This window comes from Astatotilapia calliptera, chromosome 7 (assembly GCF_900246225.1).
Source record: "Astatotilapia calliptera chromosome 7, fAstCal1.2, whole genome shotgun sequence".
In the NCBI taxonomy this organism is placed as follows: Eukaryota; Metazoa; Chordata; class Actinopteri; order Cichliformes; family Cichlidae; genus Astatotilapia; species Astatotilapia calliptera.
Genome location: NC_039308.1, coordinates 922,256 through 945,964, shown reverse-complemented (window position 1 = coordinate 945,964; position 23,709 = coordinate 922,256). Strand labels below are relative to the sequence as shown.

General features: G+C 45.4%; 2 protein-coding genes across 4 annotated transcripts; one reads left to right on the top strand and one right to left on the bottom strand.

Annotated features, from left to right (window-relative positions):
* Positions 1-541: 541 nt before the first annotated feature.
* Positions 542-6,028, top strand: kcnj11l (potassium inwardly rectifying channel subfamily J member 11, like). Of its 2 annotated transcripts, XM_026172355.1 has the most exons (7): positions 542-679; positions 1,609-1,771; positions 2,071-2,310; positions 2,382-2,651; positions 2,762-2,969; positions 4,163-4,620; positions 5,838-6,028. In XM_026172355.1, exons 2-6 carry the CDS (start codon positions 1,613-1,615, stop codon positions 4,591-4,593), a joined length of 1,308 nt encoding a protein of 435 aa, XP_026028140.1. In that variant the 5' UTR covers positions 542-679; positions 1,609-1,612; the 3' UTR covers positions 4,594-4,620; positions 5,838-6,028. The 2 variants fall into 2 exon arrangements, with proteins under 2 accessions (XP_026028140.1, XP_026028139.1); XM_026172354.1 differs by lacking the exon at positions 5,838-6,028 and having other exon boundaries at positions 4,163-4,694.
* Positions 6,029-8,723: 2,695 nt separating this feature from the next.
* cd59b (CD59 molecule (CD59 blood group) b) lies at positions 8,724-22,618 on the bottom strand. Of its 2 annotated transcripts, none has more exons than XM_026172352.1 (4): positions 22,463-22,618; positions 11,044-11,101; positions 9,612-9,713; positions 8,724-9,391 (listed from the first exon to the last, which is right to left on the bottom strand). In XM_026172352.1, the coding sequence occupies exons 2-4, from the start codon at positions 11,087-11,089 to the stop codon at positions 9,192-9,194; spliced, it is 348 nt and encodes a 115-aa protein (XP_026028137.1). In that variant the 5' UTR covers positions 11,090-11,101; positions 22,463-22,618; the 3' UTR covers positions 8,724-9,191. The 2 variants fall into 2 exon arrangements, with proteins under 2 accessions (XP_026028137.1, XP_026028138.1); XM_026172353.1 differs by lacking the exon at positions 22,463-22,618 and adding an exon at positions 14,357-14,422.
* Positions 22,619-23,709: the final 1,091 nt, after the last annotated feature.

Genomic DNA, 23,709 nt, shown 5'->3' with positions numbered 1-23,709 from the left:
CAAATATTTGGTTAAATATAATACAAGTGAATGTGTTTGATTTCTTTTTTGTTCAGAGCGGATTTTACCACGCGATGTTCAGTTAATAGGAGCTGCTTTTGTCTTTTAAATGTTTCATTTCACTTTCATTGATGTATAAATGTGTTAATGTTTACACACACGCGCGCACACACGCGCCTCGTCTCCTCTGCTGCCCCCTGCAGGCACCAGGAAGCCTCTGCTGAGCCTCCTGCAGCTCAACGTCAAGGTCATCACATTCACCACACCCAACACCGGAAATGCACTTTCATAATTAAATTCCTCTCATTCGTTAAAGCTATTTGACAAGTTACCTGAACATCTTTGCAATTTCCCGTTGCACTGAATTATCGATTAACTATATGATCAGCCTGTAATTGAGTCCACTCGATATTATACTCAGTCTGTTATAGCGCATGGTCTACTTTGTTCTTTAATGACCAAAAACATCATAAACGGCACCTTTAGTGTATTATTTTGAAAGTCCAGGCCGGAACCTCACCTATATCATGTTCTAACCTGACTCAGGTCGATGCTCGGGTGGTGCTGAGGACATCCTGATGGCTGAATGATGGAGTCCGTGCTGCCGTTCCCGTCGGTTTAAGACACCCCGCTCAGGAACACCACCTTTATTCAACTCCATCAGCTCACTCCCGCCCAGGTAACGTCGCGTGACTCTAAGCGGGTTTTATCAGTGCGGTCAGTGTCACCTGCAGAGAGACGCGCGTGTCGTTATGGTGATAGGAACCAACAAACGCGAGGACGTAAAGAAGGATGCTGATGCTCGCGTTGGTTTCTGTTAATATGGAGTTAGATTCTTTTTTGTGACCACCGTGGAAATGATGCCACCTGCACACACCTGCAGGAATAAGAGACTGTTTTGGACAATTAACTGTCGTCATTTCCGCCTTTCTGCCTCGACAGTAAACATGGGAGAGCAGAGGTCACATCCTCCAGGCTCTCACATACATCACCAGTCAACTTAAAACAGGTCCCAGCACTGTCTATGATAATGTAATGTAATATGTTGCAGGATGATAGCAGGTATAGTCGACTTGAAACAGTTTTTAAATTAGTTGTAACTGATTATTTTTGAACTGTGATAAATTATTGTTGTTTATATTCACGTATTCATTGTATTAACAAAATAAAGAGGAAATAACACAATAATATTACAGTTATATAATAAAGATCTAACATGGCTCACGTGCACGTACACGCACATGTTTGCAGTTTTTATTGTTTTATTTTGTTATTTAATTGAGTTGTTTTACTATTTTTATCTTTTTAGTTTTTATTTTATTATTATGTTACTGTTGTGTTTTTTGTTTACGTTTAATTTAAATGTCTTTGGGATGTCAGAGATGCATCTCGTCAGTAACAGGAAGTAGAGGATCTCCTTCAAACAGCTTACTCACCAAAAGTCCAAAGTTCAGAAGATTATTGACAAATTTCTTTTACAGTATTTATGAATTCATCATTTTTGCCTCACTTAAGAATTATATGCTGTAAATCTGCTGTTTTCTTGGTGTTGATGACGAACCTTTCGCAGCTGTATTTATGTTTAAGTTGTATTTTTCACGTGCGCAGCGTCATGTTGGCCAGGAAGGGCCTCCTGCCGGACGGCTTCCTGCTGACCCGGCTGGCGGAGGACCAGAACCAGCCAAACCGCAGCCGTTCGAGGTCTCAGAGAGCCCGCTTCATCACCAAGACCGGATCCTGTAACGTGGCTCACAAGAACATCAGGGAACAGGTAGAGCAGCGAGTGTTTGGTTATGATGCGGTTCAGCATGCAATGAAAGCTTCAGATGTGCAGGACTTTTCTGTTTGCTGCTCTGTGGCAGAATGTAGATAAAAAGCTACAGCGGATGGAGGGCGGAGCGTCTGGGAGCTCCACTGCGTTTTTATCTGTTAAACATCCTTTTACTTTGATAAGCCGGAATCCAGAATAAGTTAAATGTTGTTACGGGCGATGGGAAGAAAAGGTCCGGGGGTAGAACGAGGAAAAAGAGAGGACGGTTTGCTGACGGGAGGCTTTGTGGTGTGGTTCAGGGTCGCTTCCTGCAGGACGTTTTCACCACCATGGTGGACCTGAAGTGGCAGCACTCCCTCCTCATCTTCACCTCTGCCTTCCTCTGCTCCTGGATGCTCTTCGCTATGATCTGGTGGCTCCTCGCCTTCGCTCACGGAGACCTGGAGCCCCGCGACCCCAACGGCGAGCCGGGCCCAGTCCCCTGCGTCACAGCCATCCACTCCTTCACCTCTGCCTTCCTCTTCTCCATTGAAGTCCAGGTGAGAGTTGCTTCCTGCTGATGCGGGTGTAGACTTCTGTCTTGTGGTAATCCTGGATGTTTCCCGTCTAGGTGACCATCGGTTTTGGTGGCAGGATGGTGACGGAGGAGTGTCCGCTGGCCATCACCGTGTTGATCATTCAGAACATTTTGGGGCTGATCATCAACGCCGTGATGCTCGGCTGCGTGTTCATGAAGACGGCGCAGGCCAACCGGCGAGCAGAAACACTCATCTTCTCCAAAAACGCCGTCATCGCTCCTCGAAATGGCCGCCCCACTTTCATGTTCAGAGTGGGAGATCTGAGGAAGAGCATGATCATCTCAGCCACCGTCCAGCTGCAGGTGACCTACAACTTCACCTGAGCTCCACATCACGCATACAAAACAAAACAGCCCCAGTAATGCAAACCAATCCTGAAGATACAGACACAAAACTGAAATCTTCTCTTCAGGTGATCCGGCGGACGGTGACGTCAGAAGGCGAGGTGATCCCCGTGTGCCAGCTGGACATCCAGGTGGAGAACCCCCTCAGGAGTAACGGCATCTTCCTGGTGTCTCCCCTGATCATCAGCCACACCATGGAGCGAGGGAGTCCTCTCTACGAGCTGTCTGCCCAGTCACTGGCCTCCGAGGACCTGGAGATCATCGTCATCCTGGAAGGTGAGATCTTTACCTTCCTTTATATCATCCACCCACTGTTATCATCTTCACTGCCAACACAGAGCAGCTACCTGAACATTGCTCCAACAGAGGTCCATCATCTTGTTAATAACTTTACCTCCTGTCACTGCGTACGACTCTGGATACTGTAGCTCTGGTGAAAAATAGACTTAAATCAGAAGTACCTGACTCCGTGGTATAATTCTCAAACACGTAGCGTAAAGCAGACGACTCGTTAGTTTCAGTCGGGTTTCAGAGCTCAGCACAGCACAGAAACAGCTTTAGTGAAGGTTACAAATGATCTTCTTATGGCCTCTGACAGTGGACTCATCTCTGTGCTTGTCCTGCTAGACCTCAGTGCAGCGTTCGATACTGTCGACCATAATATCCTATTAGAGCGATTAGAACATGCTGTAGGTATTACAGGTACTGCGCTGCAGTGGTTTGTATCATATCTATCTAATAGACTCCAGTTTGTGCATGTAAATGGAGAGTCCTCTTCACACACTGAAGTTAATTATGGAGTTCCACAGGGTTCAGTGCTAGGACCAATTCTGTTTACATTATACATGCTTCCCTTAGACAGTATCATTAGAAGACATAGCATACATTTACATTGCTATGCAGATGACACCCAGCTCTATCTGTCCATGAAGCCAGATAACACACACCAATGAGTTAAACTGCAGGAATGTCTTAAAGACATAAAGACCTGGATGGCCGCTAACTTTCTGCTTCTTAATTCAGATCAAACTGAGGTTATTGTACTCGGCCCTGACAATCTTAGAAATATGGTATCTAACCAGATTCTTACTCTGGATGGCATTACCTTGGCCTCCAGTAACGCTGTGAGGAACCTTGGAGTCATGTCATGAAGCGCCTTGAGGCGACTTTTGTTGTGATTTGGCGCTATATAAATAAAATTGAATTGAATTGAATTGAATGTTTGACCAGGACATGTCCTTCAACACACATATTAAACAAATATGTAAGACTGCTTTCTTCCATTTGTGCAACATCTCTAAAGTTAGAAATATCCTGTTGTTATGATTTGAATTGAACTTTATAAAGAGTCCTGCAGGCGCCTGCAGCTGTAAAGCGACACTGAATGAATAAAACTTCTGGACTGCATTACAAACAGGTTTTTGACCTTTAACCTTATATCTCCATGCACCCTCTATTTCTTCTTTAAGGTGTGGTGGAGACGACGGGGATCACCATGCAGGCGCGGACCTCCTATATACCCGAGGAGATTCTGTGGGGGAGGCGCTTCGTCTCCATCATCACGGAGGAGGACAGCAGGTACTGTGTCGACTACTCCAAGTTCGGAAACACGGTTCCCGTGCGGATGTCGTCTCTCAGCGCCAAGGAGCTCAACCAAACCAGAGGAGTCCAGGAAGGAGGGTCCGACGTCCAGCTGCAGGGATGGGGGCTGGTTCGAGCCGGCAGAGGGGGGTTCCGCAGAGGAGGGCGGGCCTACGACAGCTCCACGCCTCAGCCCTGGTACGCCCAGTCAGATAAAGCAGAGAAGGAGGTGGAGCAGAAAGGACAGAAAAAGACAGTCCAGTTGGAGGTGATCGGACGGCAGATCGAAGAGGACGCGCTCGGAGAGCTAAGCGACTGAACACAGCGCCCGCTGCTGCACACCCAGGTGAACTGCAGTCATGTGCCTGTTAAAGCAGCGGTCCCCAACCTTATTTGCGTCATGGACCGGTTTATGCCCGACAATATTTTCATGGACCGGCCTTTAAGGTGTCGCGGATAAATACAACAAAATAAAACTAGTACTGAAAAAAAGAAGATTTATTCATAACACTCGTGAAAAGACCCAGGAAAACCGAGTAAACGATAAAAACGATAACAAAATAACGCTGGAAACCGATAAAAACCCTGAAAACCAGACATTTCACACCTGAGCCTCTACTCTCGCGGCCCGGTACCAAACGACTCACGGACCGGTACCGAGGCCCGGGGGTTGGGGACCGCTGTGTTAAAGGATGCCGATCTCCCACAATGCAATGCACAAAGGTTTCTCAGAGCTGGAAAACATTAAATATTTGTGTAGAAGACAGAAATGAACATTATTTTAAAAACACTGAATGTTATAGATGGAACACATGCTGTCGAAGCTCCTGTTAGTGATATTACGCATTAGAAATGTACGTTTACCGCATACAACAGACACAGGAAACTGACCACAACATGGTTTTTGTGTCCATCGTGTTCATGCTGACTATTTTAATAGACTTAACCCTGCTGAGATTTTAGGACACACTTAGCTTGTTGTCTCCTTTCATGTCCTCGTGCTTGTCTCCTCCTTTAGTTCTAAATGATTTAACAGTCACATTAAACCCTGTGTGTGTGTAAGTACTGTACACTGTAGACAAAGACACTCCCGTGAGTGCTGAGGTTTGTAGCACATCCCCTGCTGCTTTAGATCTCTTCTGTAGGGCTTGGATATGTATTTCAATATTTGTGATGTTTAATAAATATGTTTTTTTTATCATCCTTTTTGTGCTGTCTGTGACCCACAAGCTGGATTTAAAGTGCAGGTCAAGCTTTATTTTGAAAGGATTTCAGGGCAGATTCCAGGTCCTTCCTGTGAAGAAATAACCGCTTTGTCTTAAGATATCATCTGAGACTCGTGTTGAGCTGGGCTTTCAGTTAGTGTAATACCACGCTGTAACACTAGATGGTGCAATAGACCAGTGAGACAGCAGCACACACGATGCATGATGGAAGGTTCAGAGTACGAAGGGAAATTATTCATTTAATACTTACAAACGAAGTGATTTGTATGTACTCACGTTTGTGCTCCGACCCTCACATGAATATATACGTGTATATATGTGATCTACTCCACGACAGACGTAATCAGTGAGATGCTGTAAGATGAAACCGCAAGGAGCAGAACCCTCCACGGAGAAGGAGACTACTCCAAGATCAAGGTAGCACAGAGGAAAAGTAGCCGACTATCGAATTTGGAGAAAGGTGCGATGTAGGAGGTGCCTACGCAGTACAGCAAGCAGCAGCGGTTTTTGATACGGGCGGTTGCCCGGGGCGGCATCGTGGTCGAGACGACGAGGCTCCAGCTACAGCAAGTAAACAAACAATAAATATAAGAGGAGTAAGAAAATAAATCGACACTTTAGGACTCGGGGTAAAGGATCAATAACAATTTAAAATTATAATTTACAGTTCGATGATTTAAAGTCTCACACAACCCGTTGAAAGGGGCGGGGCCTGCTGCTTCCAGATAGAGCACGTTTCATTTATAATGATGTAAATCCAAGGGGGATTTGTGTTCATGCTGGAGTGCAAAATTAAAACCAAGATGGACAAGAAAAGTTCAAAGCCAAATTTGACAAGAATATTCCAGAGTAGAAAAGCGTGTGTAAAAAGGCTGTGACCACTGCAGTGTTCACAGTGTGTTAGATGGAGGAGTTGTACAGGGAGCCACAGGCAGGAATGATTTCCTGTGTCCTTCCGTACTGAGCGTGCTCCTGTGACCAGCCAGCACGTCATGGAGTAGGTGGGAGGTGTTATCCAACATTGTCTTTATCTTGGACAACATCTGCCTCTCAGACACCACCCTAACAGAGTCCAGCTCCATCCCCACAACATTACTGGCCTTGTGGATCAGTTTATTTAGTCTGCTGGCGTCTGTGACCCTCAACCTGCTGCCCCAGCATGCAGCAGCAGAGAGGATCGCACTGGCCACAACACAGATACAACAAGATAACATTAATTAGTAGTGATAGTGAAAACTTCTGTTTACGTTTGTTAGTCACTTGGCTATGATAGTAAACAGTAGACACCAATGTAGCTTACTGAAGGGAGTCACGCCCAGAGGGAGTGTTCACCCGGGGCGCCAAACAGGCTAGGACCGCCACTGACAGCAAGCTGCCCATACCTGAGGCCTTGGAAAGTGCCAAGCGGGGCCAATATGAGGACAGCACCACCAAGGCTGGAGACAGAGCAATACTGCAAGAGCGTACGGGAGAAGGACGCAACCATAACAGCAATACTCAGTGGCTACTGGATCTAAGAGCAGACCACAGCAACCTCCCCACCCAGAATGGCTTACTGAACGGCGGACAGTCCAGATCCTCAGGGACCCCCAGAAGGAACCAGTCCCATCCAACTACTGGCCAGTAACCTGCCTCAGTACCAGGTGGAAGCTCCTGTCAGGCATCATAGCGGCTAAGATGAACAGGCATATTCAATTCAATTAAATTTTATTTATATAGCGCCAAATCACAACAACAGTTGCCTCAAGGTGCTTTATATTGTACAGTAGATCCTACAATAATAGATACGAGCCTATGAGCAGCACTTTGGCGACAGTGGGAAGGAAAAACCTCCCTTTTAACAGGAAGAAACCTGCAGCAGAACCAGGCTCAGGGAGGGGCGGGGCCATCTGCTGTGATTGGTTGGGGTGAGAGAAGGAAGACAGGATAAAGACATGCTGTGGAAGAGAGACAGAGGTTAATAACAGATATGATTCAATGTAGAGAGGTCTGTTAACACATAGTGAGTGAAGAAGAAACACCCAGTGCATCATGGGAATCCCCCGGCAGCCTACGTCTACTGCAGCATAACTAAGGGAGGATTCAGGGTCACCTGGTCCAGCCCTAACTATATGCTTTAGCAAAAAGGAAAGTTTGAAGCCTAATCTTGAAAGTAGAGATAGTGTCTGTCTCCTGAATCCAAACTGGAAGCTGGTTCCACAGAAGAGGGGCCTGAAAACTGAAGGCTCTGCCTCCCATTCTACTTTTAAATACTCTAGGAACAACAAGTAGGCCTGCAGAGCGAGAGCGAAGTGCTCTAATAGGGTGATATGGTACTACAAGGTCATTAAGATAAGATGGGGCCTGATTATTTAAGACCTTGTATGTGAGGAGCAGGATTTGAATTCTGGATTTAACAGGAAGCCAAAACAGGAGAAATCTGCTCTCTCTTTCTAGTCCCTGTCAGGACTCTTGCTGCAGCATTTTGGATCAGCTGAAGGCTTTTCAGGGAGTTTTTAGGACTTCCTGATAATAATGGCTTAATACACAAGTGGGGCACAGAAAGGAATTGGCAGGAATACCAGTGGAGCGAATCATCAACTACTGGTAGAGAGAGCACTCACCCAAGACTGCAAGACTAGGCTGACCAACCTGTGCACTGCCTGGATTACAAGAAGGCCTATGACTCAATGCCCCACACCTGGATCCTGGACAGCCTGGAACTATACAAACCAGCAGGACCCAAGAGCCTTCATCAGGAACTCAATGGGGATGTGGCGGACAACACTAGAGGCCAACTTCAAGCCCATAGCATAAGTCAGCATCAAATGTGAGATCTACCAAGGAGATGCTCTGTCCCCACTGCTGTTCTGCATGGGCCTGAACCCCTATAGACTGGCTCCGTATATCTTCAGTGTTGTCCCATGAAAAGATAAAATATCTACAAAAATGTGTGGCGTGTACTCACCTTTGTGACATACTGTTTATATAAGCTCGATGACTAATAAACAGCTGGTCATCGTTATCAAAAGTTATTGCAGTTTGAATGCTGTTATTAAGAGTGTTTGAAGTCATCACCAGTGCAGCGCACATTCAACACATCACGGAGCTCATCTATAAATCAGAGTTTATGCTTGTGGATCATGAGAATAATCTCCCTCCACAGAGGGACTATGTAACTGGCGGATGAATCTATGTGTTTTTGTTTGTTCTTTAAAAAAAAGAAGCAACACAGTTTTTTAAATATTTTTTTCTCTCGTATTTATTGTTCAATTTGCAGAATAAGAAGTGAGAAATCAGCTGACAAGGTGAAAAAGCTGTTTTTATTTTTTTACATTTGCTTTAGTTCGTGTTAGCTTTGAAAGATGAAATCATAGGCTGTATATAAAAGATGGATGTCGCTGGAGTGACGTCACCTGCTGGTTAGTGAGGGCCTGTTTGTGACGGTTCAGTCACAGAAACTCCTCCTGCTCCTCTGCGACTCTAACAGGACCAAGTTCGTGTTTTATTTTAGAAAGTTTTAGACCTGAACCTGCGACAGAGACCATTAGCGAGTTTACTGAGCTGAGATCGGCTGAGCAGGACGCTCATTTTCTCCGGACCAGAGGAGGCGCCCCCTGCTGGTCATTAGAAAGAGCAGGTTGAAGGACTTTAGCTGTTCAGACATCCATCGACTTTATACAATCTGTGGCTGAAACACTGACATGCTGCTTCACATCCAGCACCACCAGACACTCAGCAGAGACCCCAGCAGAGCCACCAGGGGCGTGACCGCGGTGCAAGCGGTGCCGGAGTTGCACAGGTTGCTGCTGCAGCATCGGTACGTGAAGGCGGAGATGGCCGGGAACATCTGGCTGAGGCGGGAGTTATCGCAGTCCGTGTACCTGATGCACTGACGGATGGTCTTCCCACCTGGAAAACCAAACACACGCACAGATATCTGATTGGCTGACAGAGAAAATTCTGAGTGGAGCTGAAAAAGAAAAGTGCGTCCTTCATTTTTAAGATTTAGCATCAAAGTAAAATGAGCCGACTCAGCACTAATAACACAGGAGTCATAGCTCTGAGCTAATCTGGCCAGTCTCTGAACCACGAAGCTAACAGGAAGTGGTCAACTCTGGGTTAAACTGACCTCTCTCACTCAGAGAGATGCACGAGTCCTCATACGTGCACTCCTGGACGTCCTGGCAGCGTCCGGTGTAATCCTGGCACTTATAGCAGCGAAGCCCAGAACCTGAAGGAGAACGAGGAGAAGGAGGAGCGAGATTTATCGTTTTGGAAACAACACGTCAGGTTTTCATGTTCTTACTACCTATTTATTCACCAATTCATTAATTATATATGAAATATATTGAATAAATACACAAATCATCATTTGACTGAAATCCCCTAAAACATCTTCCAAAGAGAAAATCCCACAGACTGTATATAAAGATGGACAAAGCTTCTAGGGCTGACAAGTGAAGCCTGCATTACTTCTAATGTCCAGCAGGGGGCGGCGCCTAGAAGTGTGTTTGGACACAAGTGTGAGAGAAAGGTCGAGTCAGTGTGTTTTTATGGTTAAGAGTTTATAGTGTTGTGGAGTCTGTGCCACCTCTGACAGCGATGGCGAAGCGATCTACTGACCTGCTTATGTGGAGGTGTGGTAGCACCACGACGGGCAGAGCACCGCCGAAATGTCCTTAAAATCGACCTTTACTCATTCCAGACTCACAAAACTGAACAAATAAAACAATTTAAAACCAAAAGCAGCCTTGACGCCCTGATGACGTGCAGGACAGATGTGATCTGCATACACAGATACACAACACTGAAACACTACCGACCCTGCAGCCGGGCGCACAGCGTTTCTGACTTATAAATAAAACCATTTATTGAGGCAGCGCTCGTCCTGTGAGCGACACGGTCGCAGGCTGACGTGATCCCAGCTCACGCTGTCGGCCTATCAGAGCTTTGTCCATAATGATCGAACACAGCAGTGTTTCTGACACCTTTACGTGTCCCCCTTTATTATTTAAAGAAAACGCTGAAGCTGTACTCATATATATATCACATATATCCAGTCTACACTTGTATACCTGCTCCACAGTTTCCCAGGTTGTTGCACTTCACTTGTTTGTATTATTTCATTATTTCTGTTGCTTTAATGGGAAACCGGGACCGTGGGTACGTAGCTTCGTCTCACCTCATGTAAACATGAGAATGACAACAAAGCTTTCTTGAATCACTGATATTCTCAGCAGAACATTTGGAATTATCCTCCACATGAGAGCAGGATCAACACCGGCAGATTCACTTCATTCATACTCAGGTCCAGTACTGACTTTTTCTCCTCTGGTAAAAACGATTAAATCTAGTTAAAGAAAAAATATTTGAAACATGGAAAAGCAGAATTCAGCCCCAGAGTTTTTACTTTAATCGTTTACAGCAGGAAGTGATCTGGGAGGTGACCGTCAGCCTCTGAATGGATCAGCAGGTGTCTTACAGCGATCGTGGCTTCACACTCTTTCTAACCGCTATGAATCCTTCTGGCTGGTTTACGGCGAGGAGGAACTCGGACTCACCCACGCGAAGCGTCCCGAAGCAGAGCAGCAGCAGCAGCAGCTTCATGTCGTCTTCTCCCTGCAAACGAGAAGCAGAGCTGAAGTCAAAGCGGCGCCCGAGTCCGATCTGTTCCTCCGCCAACCCAAACTGAGAAACACTCTTTGTCCAGCGGACCACAAAGACTCGCTGTCTGCCTCCCCCCCTCCGACAGCCTCCAGCCTCCGCCTCCGCCTCCCTCTGAGTCTCATCATGGATGTGTGTACGCCGTCCCCCCAGTGAAATCTAAATTACTCCTGTGTTATAACCTGCAAACATCTGAGAGCACCACAGGCGCTCCTTCTGCTTTTATTTCATCCACAGATGTGTCTGAAACGTCCTCCTCTGCTGAAGCTCTGCGCTCGGTGGACGTGCCACACCCGGACGGCTCATCATCTTCCCCTGAACCCTGTGAAGCACCTATCGTGCCTGAACTGAGTCACACTGAAAGCAAAAGTAGAAAGCACAAAGGTCAAAGGTAACGAGTGTGACCTGAAAGCTTCACCCTGATGATGTCAGGTCGCAGTGCTCCCTCTGTACAGAGTCAGGATGCTGCAGGAGAGGACGGCTTCAAATTACACGACCTTCGCGTGTCCAGTCAGCAAGCAGGAAGTGAGACGATGATTCAAATGGATCCCCGTGTGAGCCGCAGTCACTCCGTCTACAGCCCGTCCTCCCCGCCGGGCCGTGGGAGGAAGCGGTGTTGGTTTGGCATGCGAGTCTGTTTGTAGCTGCAGACGCCTCGGAGGCACCAGAGGCTCGCGCCGACCGAGTCACCGCATCCCAACCTTTAACACAAGGCCACTTTTCAACCCTGCGAGCACCCCGACGCAGGACAGCTTTTAAAAAGTGTGGAAGCAAAGAACGAGCTACAAACGGAGAGAGATCGAGCTCAGGAAGCACATGTGAGGGAGCCAATCCGTGTTTGACGCTCTTTAACGACGGTTTGGACTCAGCGGGAGACGTCCACCAATAAGACTGAGGCCTGTCATGAAATCAATATCCTCAGTATCCTTATTTTCCTATCAGATTGTTTTATGTACTTTAATAATGACGGCTTGTAGAGCAAGGCCACTGTTGACTCACAAGGTGCTCAGCAGACGGAAGAACAGGAAGTCTTAGTGCACAGGTGTATTAACAGATAAGACACAATATAAGCAACGTTTGAAACTGTGACGTCTGAAGTACAGAAATAACATCATATAAGACACGTGGAGCTAAAAATGTTGGAGCTGGCGTTTGAGCTGTGCAGGGGTCTCTCCGGAAGATGATTGAAGACAAAGAAATATAAATGTTTTAACACTAAGAGTCGGTTTCCTCTGTTCTGTCACGGGGACAAAAGAATCGGGTTAACATGGGGACGAACTGCACACCGCGCCTCGTTTACTGATGTCGACGTGCAAACAGAAAAATGAGTTTATTCAATATAATAATGAATTAAATGTATAGAAGGTGTGCGTTTGTAAATCAGAGTCGTTGGGAACCAGCAGCGTGTGCTGCCTGCACTCAGCCCCGCCCCCTTCCTCTCTGTGAAAGCAGTGATGATGAGGAGAGAGAGAAACCTGCAAGAAAGGAAGCGATGGGATGTGAAGCCAGAAGAGGCTCTCCACAGGAAGAAATGGTAAATGAATAAGTAGATTTTTGACTGAGATGAAATAATCTAAAAAGAAGAAGAAAAGCGGTGAAGGATCATGTGATCTGGTTTTGTTTCTAAAGACGTGGCCGGGCTGCAGCGTCCAGCATCCAGGTCTGCGTCCGTTTCACTGCAGAAAAGCAGGAAATAAGTGAAAGGACCCAAAGTTCCTGTGCGCCGTTCTGACGTCACAATAGACGTAAAAGAAACATGGCTGCCACTTTTACACAGGTTACCTTAGACAGAAAGTCCGGTTTCTGACCCGTTTGACAGCCTTAAAGGGGTCAGAGGTCACAGGAGTGTGATCAGTTTATGTGCTCAATCGTTACTTCACAGAACAGAGAGCGTCCTGTTGGCTGGGCCTGGGGACACACAGAGGCTCCATTATGGTGTGGGTGTCCATCTTTAGTCCTCCTCACACCAATCCTCGGCTGGCAGCTTCAAGTGGCTTCAGTCAAAACGAGTGTTTGGACAAAGGCGTGTGTGCAGCTTCAGGCGGCAGCTGGACGTCGCACAGTCGCCCCTCTAAGAGCGGTGCCGCGCCGTGTGCCACGACCCCCAACCCTCCCGAGCTGCCTTACACGATAGCGTCCGCGCCGCTGTTTCCAGCAGAGGTTGGAGTCATGCATTGAGCTGCAGCTGAAGAAAAGCGGCGCTCCCAGGACTCTGCGTCAGAATCTGTGTAATAAATACCTGCAGTGGTGTCAGGCGTCCATCGTTTAAGTACAGTCTACATTTAGCTCCCCTCTGGTGTCTGACTGCAGGTGATGTCAGCAGCTGCAGACAAAGCGCGCTTCATTCGCTGACAAAGACGTCACAGTGAGCCGGCGTCCAGTCGCTCTCTGACTGGCTGACAGCAGCGGCTCTGGCTCCTCTGACGTGGAAGCGCTGGCAGCGTCCGGTCGCTTCCTGCCCGCCCGGGAGCGGCCGGACAGCTCGGCAGGAAAGCTGCTTTCTCTGTTTCCAGGAGACGGAGAAATACTCCAAAAAATCCAGGACAGAAACTCAGTGCTCTGACCCTTCACCTCCTGCTGGGTGCTGTATATTAAAGATGGAAGTCTCTGTAGTTTTTTTCTTTCACAGAGAACAAAGATGCTTAACTTTGCTTTTAATGGGATTCTGAAGTCAGTGAAAGAGTGGGTCATACATGGGCAATTTCAACGGGCCATTACTTTGAAAGGCAAAATCAAGGCGACTTGAAATTGACTTGATATCCCCGTGATAGTGTACACTGTTGATCTAGAGGGAAATTATCCCGTGGAAACAGCAATTTATTTTTAAAACATTCTGAAATAATTGAAAGACTATATCACATATGGGCAAATTCGACGGGCCATTAATTTGAAAGGCAAAATCAGAGCAACTTGAAATTTACATGGTTTTACTGTCGGGTTGGATACTGTTGATCTAACATGGATTCATCCTGTGGAAACAGCAAATTTCAATTTAAGAGCATTTTGAAATCATTAAAAGAGTAAGTCATATATGGGCAATTTGAAAAGGCTTTTATTTTGGAAAGCAACATCAGACAAGGAGGCCCCAAAATGCAGGTGATGAATGATGATTCGAGTGATGTTTATTTACAGGGTGGTGTAGTGGCAAACAGGCAGCGAGGGATGAGAGGGAACTAAAGAAACCTAAACTGGATAAACTAAATAACAAACCTGAGACGATACCGGAGAGCCGCAGACGAGGAACAGGACACCGTGAAACACAGACGAACTGGCAACAGGCAGGAGAACACACAGGGCTTAAATACACACAGCAGTGATCAGGGGATGAGAGACAGGAGGGCAACACAGCTGGAAGAAGTCAGCGCTGACGGGACGGAGGAAACGGAAACTGAACACACTCACATGAGACGGGGACCTTCAGAATAAAACAGGAAGCTCAGACACAGAGAACCAGACAAGACACAGAACTAAACAGACAGATTCACAAGCAGACAGAAGTGGGACCAGGGAAACCTAACAAATGGCAAATCATAACGGAGTACATAATCAGAATAAACAAAAGCATAAAGAAACAAATTGATATGGTATCACTGTGGGTTTGCTTACTCTTGACCCAGATGGAAATTATGCAGTGTAAACAAGAATTTGTCTTTTTAGAGAAATCAGAATTCATTGAAAGATTATTTCCCGTGTGGGCAATTTGAAAGGGCTCTTATTTTGAAAGGCAAAATAAGAACGATTGATATCCGGTTGTTCAGTCTGACGTCGTTGTGTCCTTGGGCAAGACACTTCACCCGTTGCCTACTGGTGGTGGTCAGAGGGCCCGGTGGCGCCAGTGTCCGGCAGCCTCGCCTCTGTCAGTGCGCCCCAGGGCAGCTGTGGCTACAATGTAGCTTGCCATCACCAGTGTGTGAATGGGTGGATGACTGGATATGTAAAGCGCTTTGGGGTCCTTAGGGACTAGTAAAGTGCTATATAAATACAGGCCATTTACCATTTACGTCACTAGCCGTGTCTGGACCTAAACTCCGCTGCAGGTCCATATATCAAACGATCACTGTGGCATTACTGAGAGTTGAAAACTGTCTAAAGTCTTTCATCTTTAATAAAATGATCAGTGTTCTGCTCTACCAGGTGTAACAATTGAGTTTAACATCCAGGCATCCATGAAAACGGAATTTATGACATTTAACGGAGTTAGAAGTTAGCAGGGAGTTAGCTCGCTAGCTTCTATCTAAATACAATATAGCATGTCCTGACTGCGGGGTTTTGGAAACAAATTAAAACGTACAGCTCTGCTGTCACTTCCAACATAAATGAAGACAGAAAACTAAACAGCAGTGACGTTTGTAGGGTTACTGAAGTTGGGCTAGCTGGTATATAATGATGTGCTACGTGACCGCTAGCGACACAGCTATGTTAGCATAATATAAACAAGATAACTTTTTTCCACTGGATAAAAGTTAACGTGAGTGTTCTCGGTGGTCAGGAACAAATGTAATCGCATGGCAGGATGCTGTAAAAGGACCAAACTTCAGCCAGGAGAACAACTGAGATAATCCATCCACAATACGAGGTTAGTCATTCATATACTGCTGCATGGGCTGGGCTGTAGTTACATCCTAAGGTTTTAAAAACTGAGCTTAAATAAATGATTAGCGGTAATAAAAGCCGAGGGAGGTCAACAGGGATCACTGACTGTTTTAGGAGCTTTTTGAGATCAAATAGAAGAAAATACAAAACATTAAACATGTTAACAACACAAAAGCCATATTAAACGCAGACTACTTTAGGCCCGGAAGTAGGATTCGTCGCGTCATCACTGAACAACCGGATTGACATGGTGTCACTGTGGGGTTGGATACTGTCAGTATAGACTGCGACTTGTCTGTGGAAACGTGAATTTTCCATTCTGAATCATTTGAAAGAGTAGTTCAAAAATAAACATTCAGAGGGCTTTTACTTTGAAATCCAAAAGGAGATGGCTTTAATATTGACATGTTGCTACCAGAATACTAGGGTATGTCATTTGTATCCAGCATTAGAGTGTTCAAACAAGACTAACTGATATTTGTGAATGTGCTCTTAATTTACTGGAAGTTGGCTTTTATTTAGAAGTCATGCTTCAGGAGTGCCTTTAATACCATCCAGTCCCGTCTGCTTCAGGAAAAACTGAACAGGATGGAGGTGGACCCCTGCCTGGTGGCTTGGATCTCCGACTACCTCACCGACAGACCACAGTACGTCAGGCTGAAGGACATCACGTCTGACACTGTGGTCAGCAGCACAGGAGCACCACAGGGAACTGTGCTGTCCCCTCTTCTCTTCACCCTGTACACCTCTGACTTCTGCTACAACTCTGAATTATGCCATATTCAGAAGTTTGCAGATGACACAGCCATCATGGGGTGTATCTGGGATGATCAGGAAGAGGAGTCCAGAAGTCTGGTGAGGAACTTTGTCGCATGGAGTCACACAAACCAACTCAACACCTCAAAGACTAAGGAACTGGTTGTGGACTTCGGGAGGTCCAGAGAAGGTCCACTGCCGGTTCAGATAGAGGGGGAGGAGGTGGAGGTGGTCAACAAGTACAAGTACCTCGGGCTGTGGGTGGACAATAAACTGGACTGGTCATGCAACACAGAGCACCTGTATAAAAAAGCCCAAAGCCGACTGTACTTCCTCAGGAGGCTGAGGTCTTTTAACATCTGCAGGAAGCTCCTGAGGATGTTTTACCAGTCGGTGGTTGCTGGAGTACTTTTCTATGCTGTGGTGTGCTGGGGGAGCAGCACAGCAAAGAAGGACTCATCCAGGCTGGAGAAACTGATCAGGAGGCTAGCTCTGTGGTCGGCATGAAGCTGGACACTCTGGTGACAGTGGCAGAGAAAAGGACATTAAAGAAACTGATGGACATTATGGACAATGCTGGGCATCCTCTGCACACGGCCATTAACAACCAGAAGAGTCTGTTCAGTGACAGGTTGCTTCTCCCAAAGACAAGAACTAACAGACTTAAAAACTCCTTTGTCCCACACGCCATCAGACTGTTTAACTCCTCTCTGGAGGGGAGAGGGAGGGGAAACAGGAGGACAAAGGAGGGGGGAACAACTAAGCTGTAGTGCCTCTGCACCTCACTGTGCAATACCTTTTGTAAATAGTCAACAGTGCAATAGACTCAATACTTGAAATGTGCAATTCACTTGTATTTTTATTTTATTCCTATTTATTCTATTTGTCCCCCTTGTGTGTGTGTGTATATATATATATATATATATATATATATATATATATATATATATATATATATATATATATATATATAAGATAAGATAAGATAAGATAAGATAAGATAAGATAAGATAAGATAAGATAAGATAAGATAGAACTTTATTAATCCCTCGGGTGGGTTCCTCTGGGAAATTCGATTTCCAAAAAAAGCACAGCACCGACCGAAGTTACAGTTACAGAATTGTTATATATAAATTAGAGATGGCACGATACCACTTTTTTATGTCCGATACCGATATCATAAATTTGGATATCTGCCGATACCGATATGAATCCGATATAGTGTTTTTTAATCAACAAAACTGTTTTTTAAATATCTTGCTGCATTTTGTATAAGTTCATACTCAAGTTTAAAACAACAACTACACTAAAGCTATTCTGTTATACCTGTATGCAAAAAAAAATATTTCATAGTTCAGCAATACTGATCAATCTAATAAACTTAGACCTACACCATCCTCCCTATTCTGGTATTTTAAAGAGTACTTAGCATAAATATTAAGCAACCTAACTAATAGGGTTCCAACTCCCAGCAACAACAAAAATAAATAAATAAAAAATAGGGAACCACCCCTCACGCTCCACCTCATGATGCTTAATCGACGTAATCAACCTTAATTTGATGCAGTGTGAAAAAAAAGCACAGAAATCAATTATTTTTCAAGAAATATTAAATAGATTCAACATCTTTCTTCAACAAAATTGCAGACTGCACAGATGGTACCTTCCCAAAGGAAAAAGTACTATAGCTTACTAGGGTATATATTAGACTTAATAGTTACTATATACAGTAATGGACTTCTATACATTTTACATCAGATTAAAACTTTGGGTGTAAGATTCAGATAAATATTGAATAATTAAAAGCTCGACATTTTAAATGAGAATAAGAAAGAAAAGTATGTCTTTGTGCCCCCTTTTCCCTGTTCATGCCCTATCGGCCCCCCTGGCTAAACTTTGCTAGATCCGCCCCTGCACAGTTACCAGCGTCAGCTACGTAGAAAAGATCCTCGAGTAGAAAGTAATATTAAATACATTCTAACAACAGCTGATCAAGCTTAAACGTGCTGCTGTTGTTCAGCCGCTGGTTTCCTCTTTCTGGTGCAAAGTGGGCCAAAAACAAACCAGAGACACGGACTCGTGACAGAAAAGCCGATCAACTGATCATTAAGCAGTTTCATGATTGAAGTAGCAGCAAGAGAGAGAGAGGCAGTCGCTCCATATATCGTTTGTTAAGCTTAACGCAGGAATGCTTTACAAACATTCAGAGATGGACTTACACACTTGCTTTACTTCTCTCGGGGATAACTTTGTCGGAGATGAAATGCCGGGTTGCTAGCGAAGCTCCACATGCTATCCAGACCACCACAGGTCCCCATGCCACAGCCGCTCTATCACGTGATGCATACTGCTCCGACGTGCTAACGTTCTGAGGTGAGTTACGGCGTGTTGCAAGTTTTGTGAGGTGCTTTCCTGATATTTAATGGATCGGATTACATTTTTTATTTTTCTCCGATATCCGATCCAGTAATTTAGGTCAGTATCGGACCGATACCGATACGTAATATCGGATCGGTCCATCTCTAATATATATATATATACACACACACACACACACACACACACACACACACACACACACACATATATATAAATACAGAGACAAATATAAATAAAATATACAAAGGGGATAAATAGAATAAATAGGAATAAAAAATAAAAATACAAGTGAATTGCACATTTCAAGTATTGAGTCTATTGCACTGTTGACTATTAACAAAAGGTATTGCACAAAAGGTATTGCACAGTGAGGTGCAGAGGCACTACAGCTTAGTTGTTCCCCCCTCCTTTGTCCTCCTGTCTCCCCTCCCTCTCCCCTCCAGAGAGGAGTTAAACAGTCTGATGGCGTGTGGGACAAATATAAGTTAGCTATATATATATATATATATATATATATAATATATATAAGTTAGCTTATATGCAACTCAACACCGTGTCATCTGCAAATGTCCTTTTCTCTGCCACTGTCACCAGAGTGTCCAGCTTCATGCCGACCACAGAGCTAGCCCTCCTGATCAGTTTCTCCAGCCTGGATGAGTCCTTCTTTGCTGTGCTGCTCCCCCAGCACACCACAGCATAGAAAAGTACTCCAGCAACCACCGACTGGTAAAACATCCTCAGGAGCTTCCTGCAGATGTTAAAAGACCTCAGCCTCCTGAGGAAGTACAGTCGGCTTTGGGCTTTTTTATACAGGTGCTCTGTGTTGCATGACCAGTCCAGTTTATTGTCCACCCACAGCCCGAGGGTACTTGTACTTGTTGACCACCTCCACCTCCTCCCCCTCTATCTGAACCGGCAGTGGACCTTCTCTGGACCTCCCGAAGTCCACAACCAGTTCCTTAGTCTTTGAGGTGTTGAGTTGCAGGTGGTTTGTGTGACTCCATGCGACAAAGTTCCTCACCAGACTTCTGTACTCCTCTTCCTGATCATCCCAGATACACCCCATGATGGCCGTGTCGTCTGCAAACTTCTGAATGTGGCATAATTCAGAGTTGTAGCAGAAGTCAGAGGTGTACAGGGTGAAGAGAAGAGGGGACAGCACAGTTCCCTGTGGTGCTCCTGTGCTGCTGACCACAGTGTCAGACGTGATGTCCTTCAGCCTGACGTACTGTGGTCTGTCGGTGAGGTAGTCGGAGATCCAAGCCACCAGGCAGGGGTCCACCTCCATCCTGTTCAGTTTTTCCTGAAGCATACAGGGCCGGATGGTATTAAAGGCACTGGAAAAGTCCAGAAACAGGATCCTGACCGTGCCTTTTCCCCCATCCAGGTGTGAGTGGGCTCTGTGTAGGAGGTACAGGATGGCATCCTCCACTCCGACACCCGCCTTGTATGCAAACTGTAGTGGGTCCTGGGCATGTTGTACCTGTGGTCGGAGGAGGTTGAGGAAGAGCCGCTCTAGAGTCTTCATAAGATGTGACGTCAGTGCCACCGGTCGGAAGTCATTCAGCTCATTGGGCCGGTTCTTTTTGGGGACCGGGACGATGCAGGATGTCTTCCATAGGGCGGGCACTCTCCCCAGTCGTAGACTGAGGTTGAAGACTCGTTGTAGCGGCTCCCCAAGTTCAGCAGCACACGCCTTTAGCATCCTAGGACACACCTTGTCTGGGCCTGCTGCCTTTCTGGGGCGAAGCTTCCTCAGTTGCCTCCTGACCTGATCCACTGTGACACTGGGAGATGTTTGGGAGGAGGGGAGGGGGGGAGATGTCTTGCTGCTGAGAGAGGGATTGGAGGAGGGGGGTGTCATGGTGTCAGGAAGGGGGGGAAGCGAGGGAGGCAGGAGAGTGGGGAGAGGACTCTGTAGTGAAGGTGAGGGTGGGGGGGTTGTGGGCTGGTCAAACCTGTTGAAGAAGTTGTTGAGTTCGTTTGCCTTCTCCACAGTCCCCCCCCCACTGTGCTTTTCTTGGTGTTGTGGCCTGTGATGGTTTTCACACCATTCCAGACCTCCCTCATATTGTTCCTCTCCAACTTCTGCTCCACCTTCCTCCTGTAGGTGTCCTTTGCTTCCCTCAGGCAGCGTTTCACCTCCCGCTGTGCTGCCTTCATCTCCTCCTTCACTTTGCTCCTGAAAGCCTTCTTCTTCATGTTGAGGACAGCTTTGACTTCCTGTGTTACCCACGGTTTGTTATTAGGATAACACCGTACCGTCTTAGCAGGGGCGACCGTGTCCACACAAAAGTTGAGGTAGTCTGTAAGACAGTGTGTCGCCCCCTCTATGTCCTCACCATGTGGGCTCAGGAGCACATCCCAGTCTGTGGTGTCATAGCAGTCTCTCAGAGCATCCTCCTTTTCTGGGGTCCATCTCCGGATGGAGCGCGTTGTGACCGGCTGCCTTTGGACGAGGGGTGTGTATTGTGGCTGTAGTTAAACCAGGTTGTGGTCTGACTTCCCTAGTGGGGGGAGGGGGGTGGCTCTGTATGCATCTCTCACATTAGCATACAGTAGGTCAATTGTCCTGTTGCTCCTTGTGGGACAATTCACAAACTGGTGAAAAGCAGCCAGAGTAGAGTCCAGTGTGGCATGGTTAAAGTCTCCATATATATATATATATATGTATATATATATATAATATTCTGTAACTTCTGTCGGTGCTGTGCTTTTTTGGAAACCGAATTTCCCAGAGGAACCCACTGTAATGATAGTTGCTATTGTTGAAGCTACCCACAGGGGGCGCTCTGGAATCAATAAGATATACAGAATAGAAGAAGAAGTGATCGTTGTAGAAAGAATAATAAACAGCTAGCTGAAGCTAGCACCAGGAGCAATTCTTGATGTTTTATTCATAGAGGAATAAGAACATTACACCCACCCGAGGGATTAATAAAGTTTTATCTTATCTTATTTTGAAATCAGGTTTCCACGTCTTTTGCCATAATACTTTGAATACACAGGGAAGGTAAAACAAAGTGGAGGCTGGCTTGACACCAGTGAGCTCAGCGAGTTTAAACACACAGCTGCGTGCAGCTCGTCTGTGACCCGAGAGCTGAGGCTCAAAGGTCAGGAGGGTTCGGGGACATGCGATAAACTGCACGTTTAAAGCACGCTCACATGTAATGTCCTGATTTTGCAATCAGCTCCTGGAGCTGTGATGTCCTCATCTCGTTTTTAATGTTGGCAAACTTCCTGCAGCGCAAACCGACGAGCACCAACTCAACTGCCGCAGCTGAGTGCAGGAAGCAGAGTTGAGCTGTGGCTCACCGACAAACCGGAAAACACACACACGCACGCACCCACATTTTCATATCTTAGTGACGACATCTTTTTGACATAACCCTTCCCTAGCTGATTGCCCAACCATCCAAAACCAGTGCCTGGCCCTCAGCTTGAACTCTGACCCTGACACTGCAGTTTGAGTGTGAAAGACGGCTCGTGGGGACGGAACTGTTGGTCCCCATAAACTTCCAATGTTTGGTCCCCACAAAGATATGTAAACACGGAGACTCACACACTGAGTTCACGTAAAATGCTCACCTGTAGATCCCGATGACGTTTCAGCAGCTTGCAGTGACGTAGTGGCAGTTGTCTGAGTGCGCACACGATAATTAGCCGAGCGCTCGCGACGCAGATCTGTCCGCAGTACAACGGTCGTCAGCGAGTAAAATGACATCATTGTGCAGTCAGTCCTCCTAACGGTTCACAGCCCCGCGGCATTATGGGAAATGCAGTTCCGGGTAATTACAACACTGAAAAAGGTTTTTCTTATTTTTGTGGCTTTAAACAAACAAATAAAGAAGATGCGTCGTCTTTGCTTCATTTGCTCTTTTTACTAGTTTATAAATATTTATTTTAAACTAATTACGGAAAACTTCAGCTAACGCCATCATCTGATCAGTTCATCCAAACAATAATAATCACCTACAGTATTAGGAACATTGTTTTAAAAGCTGGAAGCTGAGTATTAAAAAGAAGCATCTAATACACCGAATAATGTATAACATCGTCCATGTGGAAAAGTAACATCCCAGGATCAATAAGACCCAACGTCTGCTAATTAAATGTTATTATGAAGTATAAGATGAGTACGGAGCCCCGCAAGGGACAGTGGAGGAAAAAAGATGAAGATGAGTCATCTTCATCTTTTTTCCTCCACTGTCCCTTGCGGGGCTCCGTAGATGAGTATTTAACTCAGATTGCAACTGCAACTGAGAGCATTAAATAATAATTTGCAATAAAGTAATTTACTAACTCGCTTTGTAATTTAGAAAATATTAGAAAAACACAGAAAAAAGAATTAAATAAAAAAAATTATTTTTAAAATTTTACTGGTGAAAATAAACATTTAATGAATAGTAATGAATTTCCCCTCAAATATTCAAATAACATTCTTACACAGATCAGAAAAACATGTCCAAAGATTTATTTATTTTAATTACTAAAAGATAAAGCTGACTGTTATTGACCAATTATATGACCAAAAATATTAATTCATTCAATTTTATTTGTATTGCACCAAATCACAAGCATTTTATATTCTCAGGTAAAGACCCTACAATAATAATGAGCCAGCGTTTTGACGACAGTGTGAAGGAAAAACAGGAAGAAACCTCCGGCAGAACCAGAGAGGGGCGGGGTCATCTGCTTAAATCTCAAATTCATGAATTATCAGAATATGTAATTAAATGTTTTCTGAAAAATTTACGAAAAACATTTTTTAAATGGTGTAAATAATATTGTATGAAAATATGAACAATATTCATGAAAATATATATCAAATATAA

Bases quoted from the DNA above. Each gene is read 5' to 3' on its own strand.
- cd59b (XM_026172352.1), bottom strand. From the start codon at position 11,089: ATGAAGCTGCTGCTGCTGCTGCTCTGCTTCGGGACGCTTCGCGTGG. The intron at 9,714-11,043 runs GTGAGTCCGAGT...GTTCTCCTTCAG, and splicing joins CTTCGGGACGCTTCGCGTGG to GTTCTGGGCTTCGCTGCTAT. The intron at 9,392-9,611 runs GTCAGTTTAACC...TTGGTTTTCCAG, and splicing joins CATCTCTCTGAGTGAGAGAG to GTGGGAAGACCATCCGTCAG.
- kcnj11l (XM_026172355.1), top strand. From the start codon at position 1,613: ATGTTGGCCAGGAAGGGCCTCCTGCCGGACGGCTTCCTGCTGACCCGG. The intron at 1,772-2,070 runs GTAGAGCAGCGA...GGTGTGGTTCAG, and splicing joins ACAAGAACATCAGGGAACAG to GGTCGCTTCCTGCAGGACGT. The intron at 2,311-2,381 runs GTGAGAGTTGCT...TTTCCCGTCTAG, and splicing joins TCTTCTCCATTGAAGTCCAG to GTGACCATCGGTTTTGGTGG.